The sequence below is a fragment of the Oryctolagus cuniculus genome, chromosome 2 (genome assembly GCF_051225735.1).
Source record: "Oryctolagus cuniculus isolate XC-2025 breed Fujian yellow rabbit chromosome 2, ASM5122573v1, whole genome shotgun sequence".
NCBI classification, from domain to species: domain Eukaryota; kingdom Metazoa; phylum Chordata; class Mammalia; order Lagomorpha; family Leporidae; genus Oryctolagus; species Oryctolagus cuniculus.
This window is the reverse complement of record NC_142868.1, coordinates 3688989-3712654: the sequence shown is the minus strand read 5'-3', so window position 1 is coordinate 3712654 and position 23666 is coordinate 3688989. Positions and strand designations below refer to the sequence as shown.

General features: G+C 68.5%; 1 protein-coding gene across 3 annotated transcripts; it reads left to right on the top strand.

The window, feature by feature from the left end:
- Nucleotides 1-634: 634 nt before the first annotated feature.
- Nucleotides 635-23607, top strand: WFS1 (wolframin ER transmembrane glycoprotein). Of its 3 annotated transcripts, XM_051830499.3 has the most exons (9): nt 635-794; nt 3689-3758; nt 5355-5573; nt 10221-10303; nt 11088-11232; nt 13745-13915; nt 15235-15315; nt 16603-16751; nt 21502-23607. In XM_051830499.3, exons 3-9 carry the CDS (start codon nt 5360-5362, stop codon nt 23290-23292), a joined length of 2634 nt encoding a protein of 877 aa, XP_051686459.3. In that variant the 5' UTR covers nt 635-794; nt 3689-3758; nt 5355-5359; the 3' UTR covers nt 23293-23607. The 3 variants fall into 3 exon arrangements, with proteins under 3 accessions (XP_051686459.3, XP_069924121.2, XP_069924120.2); XM_070068020.2 differs by lacking the exon at nt 3689-3758 and having other exon boundaries at nt 5359-5573; XM_070068019.2 differs by lacking the exon at nt 3689-3758.
- Nucleotides 23608-23666: the final 59 nt, after the last annotated feature.

Sequence of the window (23666 nt, the reverse complement as noted above, 5' to 3'; positions counted from 1 at the left end):
GTCCCGGGGCCGCTGGAGAAGCCAGCGCAGGTGCCCCACGTTGGCCGTGGGGTCCACAGCTACAGCAGGGCCTGAACCAGCCCTAACCTGCCAGCCACGCCTCTCGGACCCCTGGACGGGACCGGGCCGCCTCGCAAACTCCCTTGGACACACCGCAAAGGAATCCCGCGCTCTCCTGCGGGAGAGCTGCGGTGCGCGCGGGTTCCGTGCATCCGAAGCCGCGCTCTCTCGCACTCACTCACTTAAACGGGCTTTCTCCGTCGCTGCAGCCGCAGCTGGGCCAGGGTGAAGGCGTGCGGCGCCCAGCCGGCTGGGACGTGGCCGGAATCGCCGCGGGTCTCCCGCCGGCCGGCTGGGAAGTGGCCGGGTTCAGTCCCCGGGCGCGCTGGGGCGGGGCGGGGCGCGGCCGAGTCCGCTCGGAAACTTTCGCCTCCAGTCGGTCGGACCCGCCCCCGAGGCGCCCTCGGCCGCGCAGGGGGCAAGTCGAGCGTAGCCCGGCGAGGCGCGCCGTGATTGGCGGAGGCCTGCAGTGATTGGCGGGCACTCCGACCGCTCCGAGGGCCGCCTTCTGGAGGCCGCGCCGGGAGTGGAGAGCGGATGGGAGCCCGCCCACCGCCCCGCCCACCGCCCCGCCCCCCCGGCCCCGGCGGCCGCGCGCCCCGGCTCCCGCCGCAGCCTGCGCCGCCCGCTCCGCTCCGGCTGCTCCTTCGCCGGCCGCGGCGCTCTCCCTGCTCCCGGGCAGTTCTGCGGTGGCTCGGAGGCCCGGGACGCCGCGCGCGGCCCACTTTCGGGCGGTGAGTAGGTGGACCCGGGCACGGTGGCCGTGGGCAGCGCGCGGGGGGCCGCCCGCCGAGAGCCTCCGTCCCCCTCTCGGAGCTGATGGATGCCTGGGCGCAAAGGCCCCCGCTGGTGCCCCGGAAGTTGGAAAACGCAGGGTCCCGGGGGCTTGGCCCGCTCTGGCCCGGGGGTCCCACGCATCGCGCCGCTGGGCGCCTCCGCGCCTGCGCGAGCCTCTCCGCAAAAGTTGGATGCGGACGGACACGCGGCGCCCCCTGGCCCGAGGGGCCCCCGGCGGCGGTGGGGGTCGGGGTGCAGTGCCTGGGCTCAGGCCGACCCTGCCCCTAGCCTGCTAAGGAGCCGAGCGGCAGCGCCCTGGCCCCGGGACCCTCCTCCGGGACGGGGACCCCGCCGGCGGGACACCCCCCGTCTGATTGACGGGTGGCAGCGCTTGGGCGTGAGGGGGCTCGTCCTCAGCGCGTCTTGTAGCCGCTGGGAAGCTGCAGGGCACCGGCGCTGCCGTTCTTTGGAACAGCCCTGCCACTCCCCCGAGGGCCTGGGGTGGGAGGTGCCCACCGCGGGCAGCTGCGGGCAGCGCCTGGGGTGAGACCTCCGTCCCAGCCAGTGCGGCCCTGCCTCCCGTCTCCTTGGACAATGACCCCTGGCATTTGGCCCAGGCATTTACAGTTTGCAAAGGGCTCTCCCTGTGCGGGGATCCATCCTCAGACTCACGGAGCTGTGCCCTGGGTACCCGCGTGCCGGCTGCCCCCGCCCACCTGTGTGCACCTGTCCGAGGCGCCTGATGCTCTTGGGAGCCGTTTTGTGACCCTCCCCGGATTTATGTTCCAGGTCTTTCTTCCTCGCCCTCCCCCAAAGCAAGAAGAGTGGGTCCTGGTCTCCCCTTTTCCCCCAAGAGGAATGGCGTGGAGGGGCTCCCGACCAAGGCCAGGCCCGGAGACCCCTCCCGCCTTCTCCCCAGGAGGAGGAGCACAGAGGGGCTCCCGCCTCAGGCGAGGCCAGGAGACCCCCCTCCCGCCTTCTCCCCCAGGAGGAGGAGCACAGAGGGGCTCCCGACCCAGGCCAGGCCCGGAGACCCCCTCCCGCCTTCTCCCCAGGAGGAAGAGCACGGAGGGGCTCCCGACTCAGGCCAGGGCTGCACGGTCCCTTAGGGCTGGTCACAGGACAGCCCATCTGTGCCGGTACTGGGGCACATCCTCCCAGGATGCACCAGCAGGAAGCTGGACCAGAGTAGCTGGGACGGGACTGGCATTCTTCCATGGCACACGGGTGTCTCAGGCCATGGCCCAGCCCACGGCACCGCAGCGCCCCCCCTCCCTCCCAGAGGATCCTAAACTGCCCCCTTCCTCTCTCTTCTCTCCCCGGGGTCACATCCCCCCACATCACAGCCGGCCGACCCTCTGCTGGGATGCCCAGACCCCATCGTGCCCTACCCTGGAGCCCCCCTGCAGCTCCCTGTCCAGGGTGGGTGGGGCCCCCTCTGCTCTGCAGATCCAGTGCTGCTGTGTCTTTAGCATCAGCCAGGCTGAGCTGCGGGAAGCCTGGCCCGGGTGCACCCTGTGTGGGGGATAGACAGCCCAGTGCAGACCCGCTGACCCGCGGGGCCTGGCCCAGGGCAGGTGTCAGGTGGGTAGGGGTCTTGGCTGTTGCTCGCAGCCTGGGCCCTTCTGAGTCCTCCCCGCCCATCTCTGTGGACTTGCCACAGTGGGTGGAGCTGGAATGTTCCTTGGTTTGGCCCTTAATGCTCTGGGCAAAAATAGGTACCTGGGAGGCCCCAAGGGCTCCGTGCCCTTGTCTTGAGGCTCAGCCTTGGGCCACGGTCAGGTCAGACCAAGAGTGGACGCCCCAGGCCTGGGACCTACTGGGCCTGCTTGCTTAGGGCTCGGTCGCAGATGGAATTTAAAATAACCTTTTGCCTTAATTCCAAAGATATTACACACTTGCTATAGGAAACCAGGAAAACATTTTTTAACAACAATACGAAACCGCCTGCGGCGTCTGTCCTGCCGAGGGTTTCCCCACCCTAAACAGACGCGCGAGAGCAGTGGACACTGCGTCATCGTGCTGCGCATTCTGTTGTCTTTAAATATTTATGCGGGAGGTCACGGGAGGGCTGTGCATTTTCCCGCTGGTCCCCCTCTGGACGGTGCCCAGGAGTGCCGCCGTGGCGGATACCCCGGTGACGCCGCCCCAGCCGGGCCCCTGGAGGTGCAGGTGCAGGTCAGGGAGCTTCCTGCCCTTGGGCAGAGCAGGACGCGTGCCAGCCAGGGCCAGAGCGCTCTGGGCAGAAGGCCACTGGGTCCTTCCCGGGGTGGCGGCCCCACGGCTGAGCTCCGGGTGCTGGCGTTTGTGTTTGTCTCTTAAGGGGATAAAAATAAGCCTTGTGCTCACGGGGGAAGAATGCGCGCCCGTTCTCCTGGCTCTCACCCAGTGAGGGCTCCAACTTTGGGCTCCGGCCGGCGGGTGTGCTGCCCCCCCTCCCGCCCGTGTGGATGGGCCCGGGGTCCAGGGTCTTGGGGCCAGGAGCAGCGTGGGGATGATGAAGGTGCTGAGGGCTGGGTCGGGTCTCAGAGCAACAGAGGGACCCTCCCCAGCCAGGCTGCCCCTCCCCCACACGGTCAGCCACCCGGGATCTTTCCTGATCTGCGTGGTCCCTGAATTCCACCACAGCGGGGACCACGGGTCCTCATGTGTTGGTGCGGCCTTCCGGGCCATGGCTTGTACCGCAGACAGCCCTGTTGTGACGTGATGTGACGTGACGTGCGCGGTGCTTGGCGTGCCAGCCGTGGCCTGCGTGTTCCTGCAGTTTCGTAGGGTGTTTTCCACCTGAGCCTTTGTGTAGCGCCTGGGGGCAGCTTAGGGCCCGTCCCTAAGATGCTTTCTCCTCCCTCAGGCCCTCGATCCCTGCAGCCCCCGTGGGACAGGCGTCACCCGCACGTCACCGCGGGGCCAGGCAGCCGCAGGTAGGGGCCGTCCACTCCCTGCGGCTCTCGGCTGTGAAACCGTGCTCTGGCGGCTGGGACCGTCCTGTCCCTGCCACGCCTCTGCTGGGGGTCTACCTAAGCGAGGTGAGGGAGGCGCCTGCTGTGACCGGGAGGGGTCCGGATTTGGAGCGGGGGAGAGGGCGCCACCAGAGCAGGAGTGTGGCCCAGAGCAGTCCAGGGTTGGTGCTGGGAGCGGCTCCGTGGTTTGGGGGGAGCGGGATGGGGGAGGGGCACAGTGTGAAAGGCCGAATTTTCTGGAAGGTGCTTGGGGAGGTTTGGAGCTGGGCAGGTGTGAGCGGAGTCTGGCTGAGCCGCCGGGCGTGCGTTTCCCGGCCTGTGAAGGTGAGCGGACACTCGGAGCCGGGGAGGTGCCGCCAGCAGGACGGCTTCACTCAGGACAGGTGCCCCGGGCGGCAGGTGGCACTTGGCTGGCAGGGCGGCAGCGGTGAGGCGTGGCGTGGCCGGGGGAGCTGGGCCTGCTGGCCCCTGGCCGTGTGGAGGCCGCGCGGGACCTGTTGCGCCCACTGCAGCTGGCCATGCACTCATGTGGGCCTGCATGCGTGGCCTTGTGGGAACCTCCCCAGACCCCATGCGGGGTGCAGGAGGCCCCAAGTCTCAGGTCTGGGATCCCTGGAAGCCCCCGCGGGGCCAGGACCCTCACGAGCTCTGGGCTCCGCCGTCTGTGGCTCTGGCTGCCCGTCCTGCTCAGTGTTTGTCTGGTTTCCAGGTAGCGAGGGAGGCCGCTTTGCTGAGCCCGGGGCCCTTTCCTTGTCGCGACGCGCGTCCCTGGATCTCTGTGCAGTTTGTCCCAGCAGCCCGGCCTCGCGCCACCTGCTGCACACATCTGCTTGCTCTTTAAGGTGTTCGTGTCCAGGGGTTCGGATCGTGTGATTTTGTCCTGTGTGCAGGCCTGGCGTGGACCTGGGCAGAATCGCCAGATGCGTCATTGCAACCTCAGATGTGCTCTGTCAGCCCCGGAGACGAGTCTGAGGTCGGGGTGCAGGCGGGGCCGGTCCCTTCTGGGGGCTTCTCCTGCCCCTCCAGCCTGGGGTCGCCGCCCAGCCCCGGCATCCCTGAGCTCAAAGCCGCGTCAGCCCTGTCCCCGCCCCCATGGCCACACAGCTGCCTCCTCTCTGTCTCTCTTCTCATAAGGACACTGGGCACTGGCGTGAGGGCCACTCCAGGTGGACCTCGCATTCAAGATCTTGAACTGCATTGCACCTGTGAAGCTGCCGGCCTCCACACCCGGCGCCTTTCACGGACTCTGGGGAGGCGGCGCTCAGGAGCCCGTCGTCCGGCCCTGCTGACGTCTGGGTGCCATCTCTGGGGCCTGTCCCTTGGCTCCCCCGGCGCGGCGAGCACTTGAGGCCGGGCTCGCAGCTGTCGTGGCCACTTGACCTTGAGTGACCATCTGTGCGGCAGACAGGCCTTGGGGGCCGTGGGAGGGGTGAGGCCACACCGGAGAGCAGGCAGCACCCACCTGTACCCTCTGCTGCCCCCAGACTTCCCCGGCTGGGAACCGGAGCCGACCGGCTTCGGAGCCTGCTACGCATCTGACCACGACTTTTCTTGCAGGCAGGATGGACTCCGGCGCCTCTCCTCTGAGCCCCTCCCTCCCAGAGCCCCCGGCCCGCTCTCAGCTCAACGCCGCTGCCTCCGTGGAGCAGGAGAGGAGCGAGGTGCCCCCAGCCCCTGGCACCCAGGTTGGCCCTGGACCAGGTGTTGGAGATGCAGCTGCCCCGGCCGAGCCCCGGGACTCAGGCACCAGGAGCAGAGAAGGAACGGCGGGGACAGGTAAGGGGGCGGGGCCCGGAAGCCCCCTGGCCTCAGCCAGGCCAGGGCTGTGTTGTGAAAGCAGGGGGGGCGCCTGGCCCCGGGCCCCGGGAGGAGCCTCCTGCTGGGCACCGCAGGGCCTGCCGCCCCCGCTCTGAGCCCGGATGTCACTGCACTCGGCTCCACGTCCCGGCCCTCGCAGGTGGGGTGGCACGGCCAGGAGAGGCTGCGGGGGAGCCCTGGGGGCGTCTGTCGAGTGCCCCGTCCCAGCCTTCCCGCCTCCTCCGGCTCTGCCGCGCCTCCCCTGCTCTTGGCCCACCTGGCAGCTTCTTCCCAAACCATGCAGTGCCCATCCCCCACCTCCCCATCTCCGCCTGCTGGAACCCTGCCACCCATAAGGCCCTCCTGCCTCCTACGCTTTCCAACCTCGACCCACACCAGGGAGACGTGTTCGTTGCGGGCTGGCACATGCTAACACACATGTTCACACATGCACACACATATACACATGCAGTCACACACATGTGATGCACACACTTGTTCACACATGCACTGTGCACACGCTAGCACACACGTGTATACGCGTGCGCTTGCTTGCACACACGTGTGCACACACTCACTTGGTGCATCTCTAGTCCCTGATCTGAGCCGGGGCGGTGGTGGGCAGTGGCCAGACCCAGGCTCACCAGCTGCTGGTACCCTGCCCCCCTGCGACCGCTGTAGGGCTGTGGCAGTTTCCACGGGGGATCCCGCTGCCGTGTAGCCGCCACGCTGTCTGTGTACCAGACACAGGCAGGGGGCAGTGAGCACGCAGCACGGGGGAGGCTGAGGGGGTCTGGTGCTGGAGCAGCCTTGGCAAAGGCTGGGGGCTGAGAGCAGGTGCGTGGTGGGTGGGCGAGGAGCCTGTTAGTGGGGACGTTGATTGCGGGTGTGGGCCCTGGCTCGTCCCCTTGGGCCCTGGGAAGAGGAAGAGGCGTTGTGCGGCCCGAGTGGGCTGGACTGGGAGCCCCTTCCCTCCTCGGGTTGGTGCGGTGTTTCCCGGCCCTGGGTGTGCAGGCTCTGCTGGAGCCCGGGCTCCGCTCACGTGGCGGGTGGGCGTCGGCTCCCTGTGCCCGACCGCGTGGCTGGGCACCAAGAAGGCCGTGTTGCAGGACTGAAGCGTGGTTTGCGTTCCTTTTCTCCGCGAAGGAGCTTTGTGTGGCCTGGGGCTTCCTCCCCCTGTCCCGCCCCCATTGCTCACGGGGTGCAGGCCCCTCCCCCCTCAATTGCTCACGGTGTGACGCGTGGCTTCCTTTGTGCCCAGGTGTTGGGGGATGGGCGAAGCGGGAAAGCCAGCCTGAGCCACCTCTGTCCAGCTCGCTCCAGCTGGCATCTCCGGTGCCCACCCTCCCACCGCGGCTGCCTAAGGCGGCCAGCCCAGCGCAGCGTGGCCCTCCTGCCCGTGCGAGCCTGGGGTGCACGGACCCCAAGGCACAGAGCCCCAGGATTTGTCTGGGGAGCCAGGCACTGCAGAGCGGGGCTTCTGAGCTCTGGGCAAGGGGCGTCGAGCCCCCCCATCCCTACATCCCTGCCCCTACCGCACCCCCACCCACGGTCAGTGCGTGCTGCCTGAGCCCGATTTACCCTCGCACTGGGCTTGGCGTCTTGAAAGACCACCTTGTTCCTTTGCTTGGCCTCCAGGGCCTCTGGGCCAGCAAGGGCCCGGCCCCCGGGACACGGGCCTGGCCACAGCGACCGTGGGACCCAGGACCAGGGCTCGCAGGGCCCAGCTTCAATCTGCGTCAAGCAAACCGGCCCGCGGAGGACCACACTGCGATAAGCGGGGGCAGGAAGCAGATGTGGTCTCGGTTTGGCTTCTGCCCGAGCAGAGCGGGTGGAGAGCGAGCCGGGCCTGTTGGCCGTGCAGCCGGGGCTCTGTGTGTCGTGGCTCCTGGTTGCTGGGCACCGGTGCCCGACTGGGGGACAAGCAGGCCCCACCTGCAGGTGCCAGGGGCGCCCAGAGCATCCGCCGGGAGCAGCCGGCTGGGTGGGTTCCTGAATGGACTCTCCTGGCCACCGAAGGCGCGGTGGATGTCAGTGCAGCGCCGGTGGGGGGCAGGGCAAGCGTGAATATTGCAGGGGCGCTGGCCCCCCTCCCTGTCCCCTCCCTGCTCCCTCCCTGCCCACCCCTGCCGGAGCCTTGCAGGCCTCCTACCGGAGCAGCCCACGTGGCCCGACAGTGCTGGCGTCGGGCACCGCTGCTGCCCTGTTCTTCAGATAAGAACGGAGATGCACTCGGTGACCCAGGGAGCCTGGTGCTGCAGGCGAGGGGCCTGGCCTCGTGGGGTCCCCCAGGCCCTAGTGACTGAGGGGCAAAGGCGCAGGGCTGTCCCCCAGGGTCTTCTAGGAAGAGGAACGTGGTAAAGAAGTGTCTGTTTCCTGGGATGCGACGGAAGGGCCTAGTCACTCACGGGAGCAGCAGCAGGGTTGCCTGGAGGGCTGCCTGGAGGAGGCGCCCTCTGAGACCAGAGCTGCCTGGGGTTCCCTTCCTCTGGCTGTCTCTGAGTGAGAACCCTGAGGTGTTGCTGCTGCTGCTCTGTGGCCCGGGCAGGTCGCCCGCCACGTGGGAAACGCTGGGTCAGCCCTGGGAGGCTGGGGTCCCCAGGGGCCAGACAGGGAGAGAAAGTGGGGACGCCAATAGATTCCAAGAACCCAAGGAGTCGTGGGGCTCTGGGCTGGAGTGTGGCGCCTCCTGCTGGGGGCTCGATTCTCACTGCTGTGCAGGCCGCCCTTCCAGAGCCCCGTGTCAGTGGCCAGGGCCTGCCCCTGCCCAGCCAGGGCCACAGGCGCGGGGGCCCTTCCTCACGGGTGCGGGATGTCCCCATGAGTGTCGACCGCGGTGCTGTCTTTGGCTCTGGGGGGGTCCTGTTCCACCCAGCAGGAGAATGCTGTGGCTCTTCCAACACACACACACACACACTCACACACTCACACACACACTCACAGGTCTGCCTGTGCCACCACACTCAGCCCGTCGCCAGCCCGCGGTCCTCGTCCCCAGCCCAGAACCTGTCTGTGCAGTGCCGGGACTGAAGGGCTGGGTCAGACTCCTGGCCCCCAGGGCGCTGGCAGCTGATGGTGGGGGTGGGGGAGCTGGCTCCGCCCCACCGAGGGCCCCTGCAGGGCCTGGGGCTGCACAGGGTAGCCGGCCTGGTGCAGGGGTGCGTGGGAAACGAGGCTGGGGCCCCTGTGGCCGGCATGTGCAGAGCGTGGCTCCAGCGCTGAGCCTGCCTGGGGCCGGGCCGGGGCCAGCTTGGCCACTTCCCACTGCTGTGCCTGGGGCAGGGCTGGGGGCTTCCCGAGGAGGGGCGTCGGGGTGGGGGCATGCACGCGCATGGCCCGTGGCGGGCACAGCAGCTCCGCCGGCTTCAGGAGGGGTGCTTGGCACTGAGCAGTAGGCGCCCTGAGTTCTGCCGTCCGCTGTGCGAAGGCTCCCGGCGTGGAGACAGCGGGTCCCTCGCCTGCCGTGCCGCCGGAGCCCAGCGCCCAGGGGCTGTGTGGACGCTTCTCCCAGGGCTGCTCCGAGGCCGGGACCACGGAGAAGGTGCTGGGCTTGCTTCAAAGCCGTCCTGCGTGTCGGGGACACGCCGGGAAGTGTCAGGCCATGGATGGCACCTGTGAAAATTCATCATGGCACAGACGCGGCTCGTGGCCGATATACACGCCCGCATCTCCCGTGTGCTGATTGAAGGGGAGGGGGAGTGAGGACCTGGGACTTCAGTCAAGAAAAGGGTTTTGAGCTGGAGGGAGTGGAGGCCTGCCATTGTGTCTGGGAGTAGAGTCAGTGAGGAGCAAAGGCCCTGGGGTCAGCAGGGGCGATGGGGACCTGGGAGGAGGGAAGAGGGCCACGTGCGTGGGTGCCAGCCCCGCACCGGAGCTGGATGGAAGCAGTGGATTTGCGTATCAGCCGTCCCATGGGACTGACATCAGCCGTGGAACTGAAACTGCCTCCGAGGTGACGTGGCTCGCGCGTGGTCACCCAGTGACACAGGGTCAGAGTTTGTCCAGCTGTGCACAGGTCGCTGCTGTGCCCCGCCAGGAGGGCCTGGGCCGGGAGCGTGCGGGTGCCGCGTGCCCCTGTGCAAGCGCCCTGTGGCAGGGCTGGGCTAGGGCGGGAGCGAGGGTCGCAGGAAGCATGGGGCCCTGCAGCCGCCTTGGAGCGGAGTCCCCAGGGCTGACAGGGGCAGGCGGCGGTGCCCTCCTGTCTGGGGGCTGAGCCTTCCGGTTCCTCCCTCCCTGACCACGGGCCTGCCCCCGGTCAGATCGGGGAGGCTGGGCCCCGTGGGCTGCCCCTGGCGGGACCAGGCTCCGAGTCCCTGCACCCCACCCCCTTTCTGGAAACAGCAGGAGAGGGCAAGCCCCTGACGAGGACCTGCAGAGTATGGGGCGGCCCCGCGCCTCGATGCCTGCCAGGGGGGTGGGGGGGAACAGGGCCGGGGTGGATGGGGGCTGGCCCTTCAGTGGCAGTTTTTTCAGAAGCTCTGTGTGTGTCTCATCCCGGGGGCTGGGCACGGGCCTGGGGACACAGGGCGCTGCACAGGTCCAGCTCTGGCCGCATCTGTCCACTCTGCCAGGAGCCGCGGGCCCGCTTTGTGACCCCCGTCCCGCCCTCTCCCTTCCCCGGTACAGGGCCTGCGACCGGAGACGCAGAGATTCCCTTTGAGGAAGTCCTGGAGAAGGCCAAGGCTGGGGACGCGAAGGCGCAGGCCGAGGTGAGTTCAGACCTGGCTGTGCCTCTGCCGCCCGCTGCGGAGCAGGGGCCAGGCCGGCGGGACTGCACCTGGCCCCGTGCCCGGCTCCGTGTTGGTTTTCGTATTCGCTGTGAGGTTTTCCCGGGGCTGCACACCTGCCCCAGGGCTCCCTCCCTGCCTCCTGCCCGCTCTCCCTCACAGCTTCCCGGTGCCCTGTTCCTGTCGTCTCCTGAGCGCGCAGTCCCCTGGCCCTGTGGGCCTGGTTCAGTGGGGGGCACCCTCGGCCTCGGCACCCCCACTGCCCACTCCAGCGGCTGCCAGGGCCGGGCTGAACTGCACAGCTGGGGCGGCGCGGGGCAGAGGGCTCGGTGCGGAGGTCCCGCGGCGGGGGACGCCTTGGCCGGGCACCCGCGGCCCTGGGGGGTGGAGCTGCAGTTACAGCCTGTCCCCCTGTGCTGCTGGCTGCACGGCTCCTTGTCATGGGGAGCCCAAGACCCCAGCAGGAGGAAAGACAGGGGCCCCCGACAGCCGCCTGCTGTGCCAGCCTGGCCAGCCCTGGGGGAGATGCCCGCCCCTCCTCCTGGAGGCCTGGGCGGTGATTGGTCAGCACTGCGCTGTCCCGGCCCCCACTGACTGACAAGCGGGAAGCCGCCCGCCGTGGTCCCGAGTCGCTCGGGAGCCTTGGGTGGCAGGGAGGCCAAGCATAGGGTTTCCTGCTCCCAGAGGGGCGGCCGCACATGCCCGGGGTCCCGGGGCCCCGCCCTGCGCCCTGGCTCTTGGCTGGGGCTGAGGCTGTCGGTTGCAGGTGGGCAGGCACTACCTGCGCCTGGCCCAGGCCGAGGACGAGGAGCTGAACAACTGCACGGCCGTGGACTGGCTCATCCTGGCCGCCAAGCAGGGCCGGCGCGAGGCCGTGAAGCTGCTCCGCCGCTGCCTGGCCGACAGGAGAGGTAGGGGTGCGCGGGGCTGGGTGAGCGGGTTGTAGGGGTGCACAGGGGCTGGGCGAGCGGGTTGTGGGGGTGCACAGGGGCTGGGCGAGTGGGTTGTAGGGGTGCATGGGACTGGGTGAGCAGGTTGTAGGGGTGCACGGGGCTGGGTGAGCAGGTTGTGGGGGTGCACAGGGGTTAGGTGAGCGGGTTGTGGGGGTGCGCAGGGGCTGGGCGATCAGGTTGTGGAGGTGCGTGGGGCTGGGCGAGCAGGTTGTGGGGGGTACACGGGGCTGGGCGAGCAAGTTGTAGGGGTGCACAGGGGCTGGGCGAGTGGGTTGTGGGGGGGTGCACAGGGGCTGGGTGAGCAGGTTGTAGGGGTGCACAGGGGCTGGGCGAGCAGGTTGTAGGGGTGCACAGGGGCTGGACGAACAGGTTGTAGGGGTGTGCAGGGCTGGGCGAGCAGGTTGTGGGGGGTGCGCGGGGCTGGGGTGAGCAGGTTGTGGGGGGCCTCCCCTGAGCTGGCAGTCTGTCCATCCACCTGGGCAGCAGCTGGGGCTACAGGCTCACGAAGCCCTGCACAGCTCTGCCCACCGCGGGCGGAGGCCACTGCCCTCAGGACAGGGCGTGGGACGAGGGGCAGGCGGCCCCAGCCACGTGCGCCCAGTTGTGACACCGGCCCGCCCACAAGGCCTGGCTCACCCCGGGGTCTGGGGCCTGTGCTCCTGGAAGCTCCAGGGCTCAGGGGAAGAGCAACGTGTATGTCACAGAACTTTTTTTTTTTTTTTTTCAAAAAAAAATTTAATTAATTAATTAATTTATTTTTAAAGACTCATTTATTTGAAAGGCAGAGGTACAGAGAGAGGTGGAAGGAGAGGGAGAGAGAGATCTTCCATCCGCTGGTTCACTCCCCAGATGGTCACAGTAGCCAGGGCCGGGCCGGGCCGGAGCCAGGAGCTCCATCCGGGTCTCCCACATGGGTGCAGGGCCCCAGACACTCGGGCCGTCCTCAGCTGCTTTCCCAGGCCATTAGCAGGGAGCTGGATCGGAAGAGGGGCAGCCAGGACAGGAACCAGCCCCCATGTGGGATGCTGGTCTCACAGGCTGCGGCTTGGCCCGCTGTGCCACAGCACCAGCCCCGCAAAGCTGTGTTCCAGAGAAGCATGGGGCAGGCGTCGGCACGGCAGCTCAGGTGCTGCTTGGGTGCCCACGGCCCATGGCAGAGCGCCGGGCTTGAGTCCGGCTCAGCTCCTGCCTGCAGCTTCCTGCTGTCGCTGCCCGGGGAGGCAGCCGTGTAGGCGCCCGGCCACTCGCCAGACCGGGCTCGAGAGACCGGCTCCTGGCTTCGCCTTGGCTTCCCCAGCCCTGGCTGTGGCAGGGCTTTGGGGAGTGAACCTGCAGGAGGGAGCTGTCTGTCTCTCTACCTTTCAAACACAGAATTGTCAATGGTACATGCATGTTTTTAGATTATAAAAATATTTATGTGTATCGCCAAAAAACTTGGAATGTGCAGAATACCTGGTGATACGAATTACCCGCAAGCGCCGAGGCTTGGCGCAGCTCTCCGTATTTGGCGCATTTCCTTCTGGTTTTGTATCATGATATTTTAAGAATTGCGGCAGACGGAGGCTTGGCCTGCTGCACCCCAGTGCCGGGCCCAGCGGCCCGGGTTTCTCAGCCGCCCAGCCTCCCCATCGCGCAGCAGGTGCGGAGCCCCGGGGCTGGCTGGGGCGGGCAGCGTGGCCCCTGTGCCCAGCTGCGAGGGAGCAACATGGAGACCGCACTGGCGGCAACAGGGGGGAGGGGGAGGCAGGGCCAGGCCCCCAGCCCCACGCAGCCCCACGCAGCCCCACGCAGCCCCCGTTGTCAGACAAGTGCTTCCCGACCAGAAATCCCTGTGCTCAGGAGAGCAGTTTGGGAAGGCTTTCAAAGGAGAGGGTCGTCCAGGCGTCCGGCCTGCGTCTCACCGCCCTGTTGCGAGAGGCCTGCCGATGTTCTAGGCAGCCGGGGATGAGGGCGGGAAGGGGCCTGGGGTCCTACTCGCTGCTCTACGAGGGCCGAGGCTCTTTTTTTGGGGGGGGGGAAGGCCAGGTCTGTGGGAGACCATGGAGGGGCTGCGCCCAGGAAACAGTGCAGCGTCGGGGGTGGGGGCACCCTGCCCTTGCGCCCAGGCTGGTGACCCTGCAGTGACACCGGCCCAGGGGAGACAGCACCGGCTCCCTGCCCCTGGCCTTGGACAAGGCCATTCCCAGCTCTGGGCCTCCGTTTCTGCTCCAGAGAGTCTGGCGGGCATTGTGGGGAGGGAGTGAGGCAGGAAAGGCCAGCCCGGTGCAGCCATCAGCTGCACCCCCCACCCCGCCCCTGTCAGCCGTGGCCGCCCAAGGGAGCTGTGCCCAGATGCCCTTTCGGCCCCGAGTCCGTGCTGCCCAGTGAGCAAGGGCGCCCGCACCCGTGCCCTGCGTCGCCTGCCCCAGCCCGCTCAGCGCCCCGACGGCTGCGGGGGTGGGGGGAGGCCTCAGCCGCCCCCGTGTCGCAGGCATCACGTCCGAGAACGAGCAGGCGGTGAAGCAGCTGGCCTCCGAGACGGAGCTGGAGAGGGCCGTGCGCAAGGCCGCGCTGGTCATGTACTGGAGGCTCAACCCCAAGAAGAAGAAGCAGGTGGCCGTGGCCGAGCTGCTGGAGAACGTCGGCCAGGTGGACGAGCACGGTGCGGAGCGGGCCCTGGGGGCGGGGACGGTGCACGGCCCTGGGGTGGACAGAGGCGGGGTGGACGGGCACGGTGCGGAGCGGGCCCCGGGGGACGGGGTGGTGCACGGCCCTGGGGTGGACGGAGGCGGGGTGGGCGGGCACAGTGTGGAGCGGGCCGCGGGGGCAGGGTGGTGCACGGCCCTGGGGTGGACGGAGGCGGGGTGGACGGGCACAGTGCGGAGCGGGCCGCGGGGGCAGGGTGGTGCACGGCCCTGGGGTGGACGGAGGCGGGGTGGGCGGGCACAGTGTGGAGCAGGCCCCGGGGGGTGGGGACGGTGCACAGCCCTGGGGTGGACGGAGGCGGGGTGGACGGGTACGGTGCGGAGCAGGCCCCGGGGGCGGGGTGGGGGTGCCCTGGGGTGGACGGAGGCGGGGTGGACGAGCACGGTGCGGAGCGGGCCCCGGGGGGTGGGGACGGTGCACAGCCCTGGGGTGGACAGAGGCGGGGTAGACGGGTACGGTGCGGAGCAGGCCCCGGGGGCGGGGTGGTGGTGCCCTGGGGTGGATGGAGGCGGGGTGGACGGGCGCGGTGTGGAGCAGGCCCCGGGGGTGGGGGAGCGGTGCCCTGGGGTGGACGGGCGTGGTGTGGAGCGGGCCCTGGGGTGTGGGGACAGTGCATGGCCCTGGGGTGGACGGGGCCGGGCCGAGGGCACGGTGCGGAGCAGGCCCCGGGGGGCGGGGACGGTGCACGGCCCTGGGGTGGACGGAGGCGGGGTGGGCGGGCACGGTGCAGAGCGGGCCCCGGGGGCGGGGGGGTGGTGCCCTGGGGTGGACGGAGGCGGGGTGGACGAGCACGGTGCGGAGCGGGCCCCGGGGGGCAGGGATGGTGCACGGCCCTGGGGTGGACGGAGGCGGGGTGGACGGGCACGGTGCGGAGCGGGCCCCGGGGGGCAGGGATGGTGCACGGCCCTGGGGTGGACGGAGGCGGGGTGGACGGGCACGGTGCGGAGCAGGCCCCAGGGGGCGGGGACGGTGCACAGCCCTGGGGTGGACGGGGCCGGGCCGAGGGCACGGTGCGGAGCGAGCCCTGGGGTGCGGGGGGGTGCACGGCCCTGGGGTGGACGGGGCCGGGCCGAGGGCACGGTGCAGAGTGGGCCCCGGGGGGCGGGGGGGTGCACGGCCCTGGGGTGGACGGGGCTGGGCCGAGGGCACGGTGCAGAGCGGGCCCCGGGGGGGCGGGGGGGTGCACAGCCCTGGGTTGGACGGGGCCGGGCCGAGGGCACGGCGCTGCGCAGGGGACAGTCAGCCGGCCCTGACGCAGCGCTGCTCGCCCTGCAGATGGAGGGGCGCAGCCAGGCCCCGTCCCCAAGTCTCGGCAGAAGCAGCGGCGGATGCTGGAGCGCTTGGTCAGCAGCGAGTGTGAGTATGGCCGTCTGTCCGGCACCAGCCGGCCCGGCACCTGCCAGAGCCTTCGGGCCTTCTCCCAGCCACCACCCAGGCACAGGGCCCACTCCTCCCTGCAGGTCCCCCGGGCCTGGACACCCCCCCCCCCCGCCGGGATCTTGGCCTGAATGGACGCCCCGAGCGAGGCTGTGTTGGTGTCAGGGCTGTGGCCACTGGGACCTGGACCCCGCCCACTGCAGGGCACGAGTGTGCCCACAGGCGGACAGGCCAGCAGCAGGGCTGGGCTGAGACAGGCAGGGATGGTGTCGGGCCTGAGCGAGGTCCAGACTTGGCAGGGAGAGAGCACTGTGGGCCCAGGGGCCCCTATGGGGGGGTGGGGGCTCTCCCAGCGCGGGCCTGTGGAGTTGGGGGAGGTGATGGAGACTGGGGGAGTGCCCTTCAGACACCTGGGGTCAAGGAGTTGGGCTTCCCCGTCCTCCACATCCGGCTGTCCAGCCTATCGCCCCATCCACGCAGGTGCACTGTGGTCTGGGGACCCAGGGCTCCATGGCACAGACAGGCGGGGTGGCGGGAGAGCTGGGTGAGGCCGGCTCCACGGGTCCCAGCCGTGGCGTGTGCTGTTTCCGGGCCCCCTGAGGAGCACATCCTGTCCGTGTGGGTGCAGCTCTGGGGACTCCCCACCTTGTCCTGCGCCCGTGCCCCTGCCAGCCGGGGAGCCTGGCATTGGGAACCCGCTGCCTCGCGTTCGCCGGCTCTCAGTATTTCCCGGTGTTAGCCAGCACCCAGCACATTGCCGGCCTTTGCAAACGTGCTGCGTAGAGGGGTTTTTAGGCACGTAGTAGGCCTGTGTGGGTCACACTGGATGGGGGGCTAATAGTTCTGCACAGTAGGTCCTCAGTGGGTCATGGTGGGTGGAGGGGTTGGTGGGCGCATAGTGGGCCCTTGGTGGGTCGTGGGGGATTAGTGGGTGCATAGTAGGCCCTCAGTTGGTAGCGAGTGGTTGGACTTTAGGGCAGGTATTCCCAGCACTGTGAGAAGCCCTGCCGAGGCTCCAGGGATGGGGTGTCGAGGGTGCGGGAGACTCGGGGGTCGCAGGCCTCACCGTGGAGCCGGCAGAAAGGCACGGGCTCCTGCAGGCGTCAGGAGCCGGCAGCAGGGACACTTCTGCATGTCACCCAGGCCGGGCAGACCTGCCACTCCCCACCCAGCGCCCGTCGCAGCCGGGCCCCGGGCCGCCGTCCCCGCAGGGTCACGGCGGCTGGCGGTTGGGCGCGCGCCATGCCGTCTTCTCTCCTGCTTCAGCCAAGAGCTACATCGCGCTGGACGACTTCGTGGAAATCACCAAGAAGTACGCCAAGGGCATCATCCCCACCAACCTCTTCCTGCAGGATGACGACGAGGACGATGAGCTGGCGGGCAAGAGCCCCGAGGACCTGCCCCTGCGCCTCAGGGTGAGCCCGGCCCGGCCCCGCCGCTGTCCCGGAGAGGGCCCGGGGCGCCTGTCCCTGCGCGGGGACCTCGGGAAGGGGGTGACGAGCACCCACAGTCTCGTCTTTGTCCGCGGGCGCTGTGTGGACAGCAGGTGCAGGGTGGGAGCGAGCTGTCATGTAGACTTTGTCACAGAGGGGAGCGTGCCTTCACCGTGGAGTGCTGACCTCTATCAGGCCAGGGACCGGGATGCCTGCTGACCCTGGCTCAGGGAGGCCGCGCTGGCACCTGGCAGGGGGACAGGCACACGGGGGGCGTGAGCGGTGCGGGCAGCAGGAGTGGCCAGCAGCAGAAGGCCCAGGAACGCAGCCCTGCTGACTGCACGGCTTCTGCTTCCTTGGCTGTGTGGTTGGGACTTGGGGGACAGAGGGTGTGGCCACACAGCCCTCCCAGGATCACCCCCAGCTGGGCACTCGGGGTCACTCGGGCCTGTACCTCTGTCTGCAGAGATCCTCCCTAGGCGGCTGAAGGAACCCACAGGGGCAGCTGTGGCTGGGGGGGGGGCCTCTGAGCAGGGGCAGCCGTGGGCGGCAGGACTGGGCCTCCAAGCAGGGGCACTGTCACATAGCCATGGCCAGCGGTTCTCTGAGGCTGCCTTGTGTCTGTCTTCATGGCTAATCATGGGAGATGGGCTCCCGCCAGTGGGTAGCAGCGGGCGAGCGGGTCAGGCCTGGGGGCCGGGAGGCGGCTCAGCCGAAAGCGTGGAGCGTGGAGAGGGTCAGAGCGGGAGGGGGGCCAGCGGGGCCTTGCGCGGGAGAGCACAGCAGTGGATGGCCACGCTGCAGGGCCTGGGGGCCGGACCCTGTCCCAGTGCGAGGCCCCCGGGGCACAGCGTAGGAGCTCGGTCTTCTGCCGGCTGTGCCGAGGACAGGGAGAGCACCCTGTGCCGTCCTGAGACGCGGGGCCAGGCTGGCCAAGAACCGGAAGGGAAGGAGCGCGGGCCCGGGCAGCAGGCAGCTGGCAGCTGGGCCGCTGGGCGTGGGGCTGGGCAGGGGTGCGAGGGTGAAGTGGAGAAGCCCTGGGGCCGGGAAGCCGGGCCTCCCCGTTTACACCTCCCCAGTGTCCTGGCCAAAACCCTAATAGTGCCTCCGTCCACACCAGGGTCGTTTCTTTTTTAAAGAATTCTTTATTTATTTGAAAGAGTTACAAAGAGGCAGAGGGAGAGGGAGAGGGAGAGGGGTATCTTTCATCTGCTGGTCCACTCCCTGAATGACCGCAATGGCCACAGCTGGCCAGGCCGAAGCCAGGAGCCAGGAGCTTCCTCCAGGTCTCCCACATGGGTGCAGGGCCCAAGCCCTTGGGCCATCTTCCACTGCTTTCCCAGACCACAGCAGAGAGCTGGGTCGGAAGTGGGGCAGCCGGGACAGGTACCAGTGTCTACACTGCAGGCCATGGCTTTACCTGCTACGCCACAGTGCCGGCCCCAGCCTGGTGCACTTGTCACCGGCTTACAGGTGATGGGTTCGGTGCTGTGCCAGGCCTGCAGGTCCTCTTGGGGGAGAGATTTGAGGCGTCTGGGGAGAGGCGAGCAGGGCTGTGTGCTGACGCCGGGACTCCGCTCCAGTCCGTCTCACGCAGTCTTGCAAAAGGGAAAAATGAGTCATTGGCCTCTCTGCCCACGGGAGCCGCTCCCACTCTGAATGGCCTTGGAGAGAACGGAGAGAGGAGGAAGACGACAGATGCCCCGGGCTCCCGCTGCTCCCACCGAGAATGTTCCAGATCCAGGCCTGCGGGGGCGGGGGTGGGTGAGAGGGAGCCCCTGGGTGCCCACCGCAGGAGTCTCTGCTCGAAGCAGAGTTTGTTTTCGCTGGTCTTGACATTTCGTAAACTGAAAGATTTTTAGTCTCCCGTTTCCAGGGCCCCAAGAAACAAACAGCGTATGGATGGGGATAGTGCTGGGGCCTGGGAAAGGAGACCCCACCCCAGGGGCAAAAGGGGAGATGAGGCTGTGCGGGCGTGCGGTGGCTTCTCAGGGCCCAGCCGTGCCCGGCCACACGTCTCAGGGCCCAGCCTGGGAGCACCTGTAGCACCTGGGGCTGTGCTGCCGGCGGCAAGGGCTCGCCCAGGGGTGGACCGAGCTCTCCTGCCCGGCTCCCAGGCGGGGGCCCCTCCCCACAAGGGCCGGCTGCTCCCTGGCAGGTGTCAGGGGCACACAAGGCCTTGTGTGGTGTGCAGCTCGTGGCGTGGGTGGCACAGAGGGGGCTGGGGGGCCGCCAGCTTGCTGAGTAGTTTCCTCGCTTATGTACTTGGGCTAAAGCAGAGGCAGGACTGGGCGTCGGAGCCCGGAGGACCAAGCTGTGGTTGGGACCCCACATCCCTTACTGCGGTGCCAGCCTGGGTCCCGGCTCCTCTGCCTCTGGTCCAGCTCCCCGCCAGTGCACCTGCTGACGGCTCAAGACCACAGGGGAGACCCAGAGCGAGTTTGGGCTCCTGATTTCAGCCTGGCCCAGTCCTGGCTGTTGTAGGGATTTGGGAAGTGACCCAACACATGGAAGGTCTCTCTCTCTCTCGCACGCTCTCTCTTGCTCGCTCTCTCAGATTTATTTATTTATTTGAAAGGCAGAGTTACAGAGAGGCAGAGGCAGAGAGAGGCTAGTTCACTCCTCAAATGGCCACAACAGCCACAGCTGTACTAATACAAAGCCGGGAGCTTCCTCTGGGTCTCCCATGCAGGTGCAGGGGCCCAAGCACCTGGGCCATCTTCTGCTGCTTTCCCAGTTCATAGCAGAGAGCTGGATCGGAAGTGGAGCAGCCAGGTCTCAAACCAGTACCCTTATGGGATGCCGGCACTGCAGGCGGCGGCTTTACATGCTACGCCATAGCACCGGCCCCTGGTGTCTCTGTGTTGCTTTGTCTTTCAAGTACATGAAAATAAAATAAAAATGAACACTTTTAAAAAGAGCAAGAAAAAAATATTTAAAAACCCAGTAGACTGTCACAGACAGGAAGTGAAGCTGTTCACGCGTGCATCTGTGTGTGCACAGACACCACGTCTTGCACCTGCTGTGCCAGCGGCTTCCAGGGGTTCTGACCATCCCGAGCGACAGCCTGCGCCTCCAAGGACAGGGCGCATCCCAGCACTGTCACCCGGGCGCTTGCGCCAGTTCCTCCGTGGCCCCCCAGGGGGCCACCCGGGGACAGGCTGCCCAAGGGTGTGGAACAGGCTGGCACTGCCCACCTGGCCTGGCGCTGTTGGGTGTCCGGCCACTACTTCCTGTCCGCTGCGTGCTCTGGGCGCACAGCCAGGCTTCTCCCTGGTGGTGGCCTCGGCCTTGGTCCCTGCAGGACAGGCAGTGTGCCCACTGTCTCCACCCCTGCACAGACAGCCAGGGTGTGGGGTCCCCCGGACCGCAGGATCGCCCCCGCCTCCCTCCTTCCGGCCCACCACCCTCTGTCCTGTGTCCGTCTTCGCTTGTGGTGGCGCCAGGAGTTGCTTCTGACCTTTGCCCTGGGAGTGGACGCGGGGCGGGGAGCGAGGGCTGCCCTGGCACGTGCCTGTGTGGGGTTCGTGTCACGTGAGCAGTATGGAGTATGTGTGTGCGTGTGTAGTGATGGGTGCACACGTGTGCGTGTATATAGTGGTGTAGCGTGGGCGTGCACTGAGTCTGGGGTGGATGTGCACATGCGTGTGCATGTGAGAGCAGGAGAGACGGGCTGCACCCTTACGGTGTGTGGTGGCCCTGGACTCCTTCTCCACGCTGGGAGTGCTCACGGCCTCCCTCCTTAGAGCCCAGCCACCCCCCCAACAACAGATGAGGAAGTGGAGCTGGGGGCCGGGGGTGAGGTCCCCACTCAGTGCAGAGAGAGACCCAGCGACATGAGCTCTGGGCAGCCCAGCGGGGAGCTTCCTGGGGAGGGAAGTGGGAGCCGGGTGGTCTCCCCGAGGTGCTCCAGGTCTCAGGGGAGATCGGAGCGCGTGAGGCCCGCCCCTCCCCCTGCAGGAGGTGGGGGCTGCACCCGGGGCCTGGAGGGGGGGTGCAGACTGCGGAGTGGGGAGGCGAGGGGCGCTCACGCCAGCCCGGCCCCCCACGCGCCCTCCCCTCGGGTCCTGGAGGGGGGTGCAGACTGCGGAGTGGGGAGGCGAGGGGCTCTCGCGCCAGCCCGGCCCCCCACGCGCCCTCCCCTCGGGGCCTGGAGGGGGGTGCAGACTGCGGAGTGGGGAGGCGAGGGGCGCTCACGCCAGCCTGGCCCCCCACGCGCCCTCCCCTCGGGGCCTGGAGGGGGGTGCAGACTGCGGAGTGGGGAGGCGAGGGGCTCTCGTGCCAGCCTGGCCCCCCACGCGCCCTCCCCTCGGGGCCTGGAGGGGGGTGCAGACTGCAGAGTGGGGAGGCGAGGGGCGCTCACGCCAGCCCGGCCCCCCACACGCCCTCCCCTCGGGGCCTGGAGGGGGGTGCAGACTGCGGAGTGGGGAGGCGAGGGGCGCTCACGCCAGCCCGGCCCCCCACACGCCCTCCCCTCGGGGCCTGGAGGGGGGTGCAGACTGCGGAGTGGGGAGGCGAGGGGCGCTCACGCCAGCCCGGTCCCCCACGCGCCCTCCCCTCGGGGCCTGGAGGGGGGTGCAGACTGCGGAGTGGGGAGGCGAGGGGCGCTCATGCCAGCCCGGCCCCCCACGCTCCCTCCCCTCGGGGCCTGGAGTCGGGTGCAGACTGCGGAGTGGGGAGGCGAGGGGCGCTCACGCCAGCCCGGTCCCCCACGCGCCCTCCCCTCCCCCAGGTGGTGAAGTACCCACTGCACGCCATCATGGAGGTGAAGGAGTATCTGATCGACGTGGCCTCCAAGGCGGGCATGCACTGGCTGTCCACCATCGTCCCCACGCACCACGTCAACGCCCTGCTCTTCTTCTTCATCATCAGCAACCTCACCGTGGACTTCTTCGCCTTCGCCATCCCGCTGGTGGTCTTCTACCTGTCCTTCGTGTCCATGGTCATCTGCACCCTCAAGGTCTTCCAGGACAGCAAGGCCTGGGAGAACTTCCGCACGCTCACCGACCTGCTGCTGCGCTTCGAGCCCAACCTGGACGTGGAGCAGGCCGAGGTGAACTTCGGCTGGAACCACCTGGAGCCCTACGCCCACTTCCTGCTCTCCGTCGTCTTCGTCATCTTCTCCTTCCCCGTGGCCAGCAAGGACTGGATCCCCTGCTCCGAGCTGGCCGTGGTGGCCGCCTTCTTCACCGCCACCAGCTACATGAGCCTGAGCAGCTCGGCCGAGCCCTACACGCGGCGGGCGCTGCTCACCGAGCTGGCCGCCGGGCTGCTGTCCCTGCTGCCCGCGCTGCCCGGGGACAGCCGCTGCCTGAGGGCGCTGGGCCAGGCCTTCTGCACCGTGCCCCTGGGCCACCTGGTGGTCCTCAACGTGAGCCTCCCCTGCCTGCTCTACCTGTACCTCTTCTACCTGTTCTTCCGCATGGCCCAGCTGCGGGACTTCAAAGGCACCTACTGCTACCTGGTGCCCTACCTGGTGTGCTTCATGTGGTGCGAGCTCTGCGTGGTCCTCCTGCTGCAGTCCACGGGCCTGGGGCTGGTGCGCGCCTCCCTCGGCTACCTGCTCTTCTTGTTCGCGCTGCCCGTGCTGGCGGCCGGCCTCGCCCTCATGGGCCTGGTGCAGTTCGCCCGCTGGTTCGTGTCGCTGGAGCTCACCAAGGTGGCCGTGACCCTGGCGCTGTGCAGCGTCCCCCTGCTCCTGCGCTGGTGGACCCGGGCCAGCTTCTCCGTGGTGGGCGTGGTCAAGTCGCTGACGCGCAGCTCCGTGGTCAAGCTCATCCTGGTGTGGCTCACGGCCATCGTCCTCTTCTGCTGGTTCTACGTGTACCGCTCGGAGGGCATGAAGGTGTACAACTCCACGCTGACCTGGCCGCAGTACAGCGCCCTGTGTGGCCCGCGGGCCTGGAAGGAGACCAACATGGCCCGCACGCAGATCCTGTGCAGCCACCTGGAGGGCCACCGCGTCACGTGGACCGGCCGCTTCAAGTACGTGCGGGTGACGGAGATCGACAACAGCGCCGAGTCGGCCATCAACATGCTGCCCTTCGTCGTGGGCGACTGGCTGCGCTGCCTGTACGGCGAGGCCTACCCGGCCTGCAGCCCCGGCGCCACGGCCACGGCCGAGGAGGAGCTGTGCCGCCTCAAGCAGCTGGCCAAGCACCCCTGCCACATCAAGCGGTTCGACCGCTACAAGTTCGAGATCACCGTGGGCATGCCGCTGGGCGGCCACGAGGAGGACGACGTCACCAAGGACATCGTGCTGCGCGCCAGCAGCGAGTTCCGCGCCGTGCTGCTCGGCCTGCGCCAGGGCAGCCTGGTGGAGTTCAGCACCATTCTCGAGGGCCGCCTGGGCAGCAAGTGGCCCGTGTTCGAGCTCAAGGCCATCAGCTGCCTCAACTGCATGGCGCAGCTGACGCCGGCCCAGCGCCACGTGAAGGTCGAGCGCGACTGGCGCAGCGTCGTGCACGGCGCCCTCAAGTTCGCCTTCGACTTCTTCTTCTACCCCTTCCTGTCGGCGGCCTGAGGGCGCCCCCGTGCGCGTGCGCTGCGGCCCCCCCCCCCCGGGGCGTTGCGGGCGCGGTCTGCGGGGCCCCTCCTGCGCCTCAGCCTCCGTGGGGAGTGTGTTTCTTAAAGAACCGCGTCCACGCCCGTGCGAGGCCGTGAGCCCGTCCTGGGCTGTGCCCGCTGCCTGAGCCCGGTCACCTGACCAAGGCCTGCCGCGGCCCTGCTGTCCCGTGGGTGGGGGGTGGGCCTGGGGGCCTGGCCTGAGCCCCCCGGGCTCTGCCCTGGAGCAGAAAGGCAGGGTCCTGAAACGGGCAGAATAAAATCCTGTGGTGAAGCCTGCAGCCCTCCCCTTTCCCGCAGGTGCAGGGCTCTGCCCTCGGCTCGGCTGAGCTC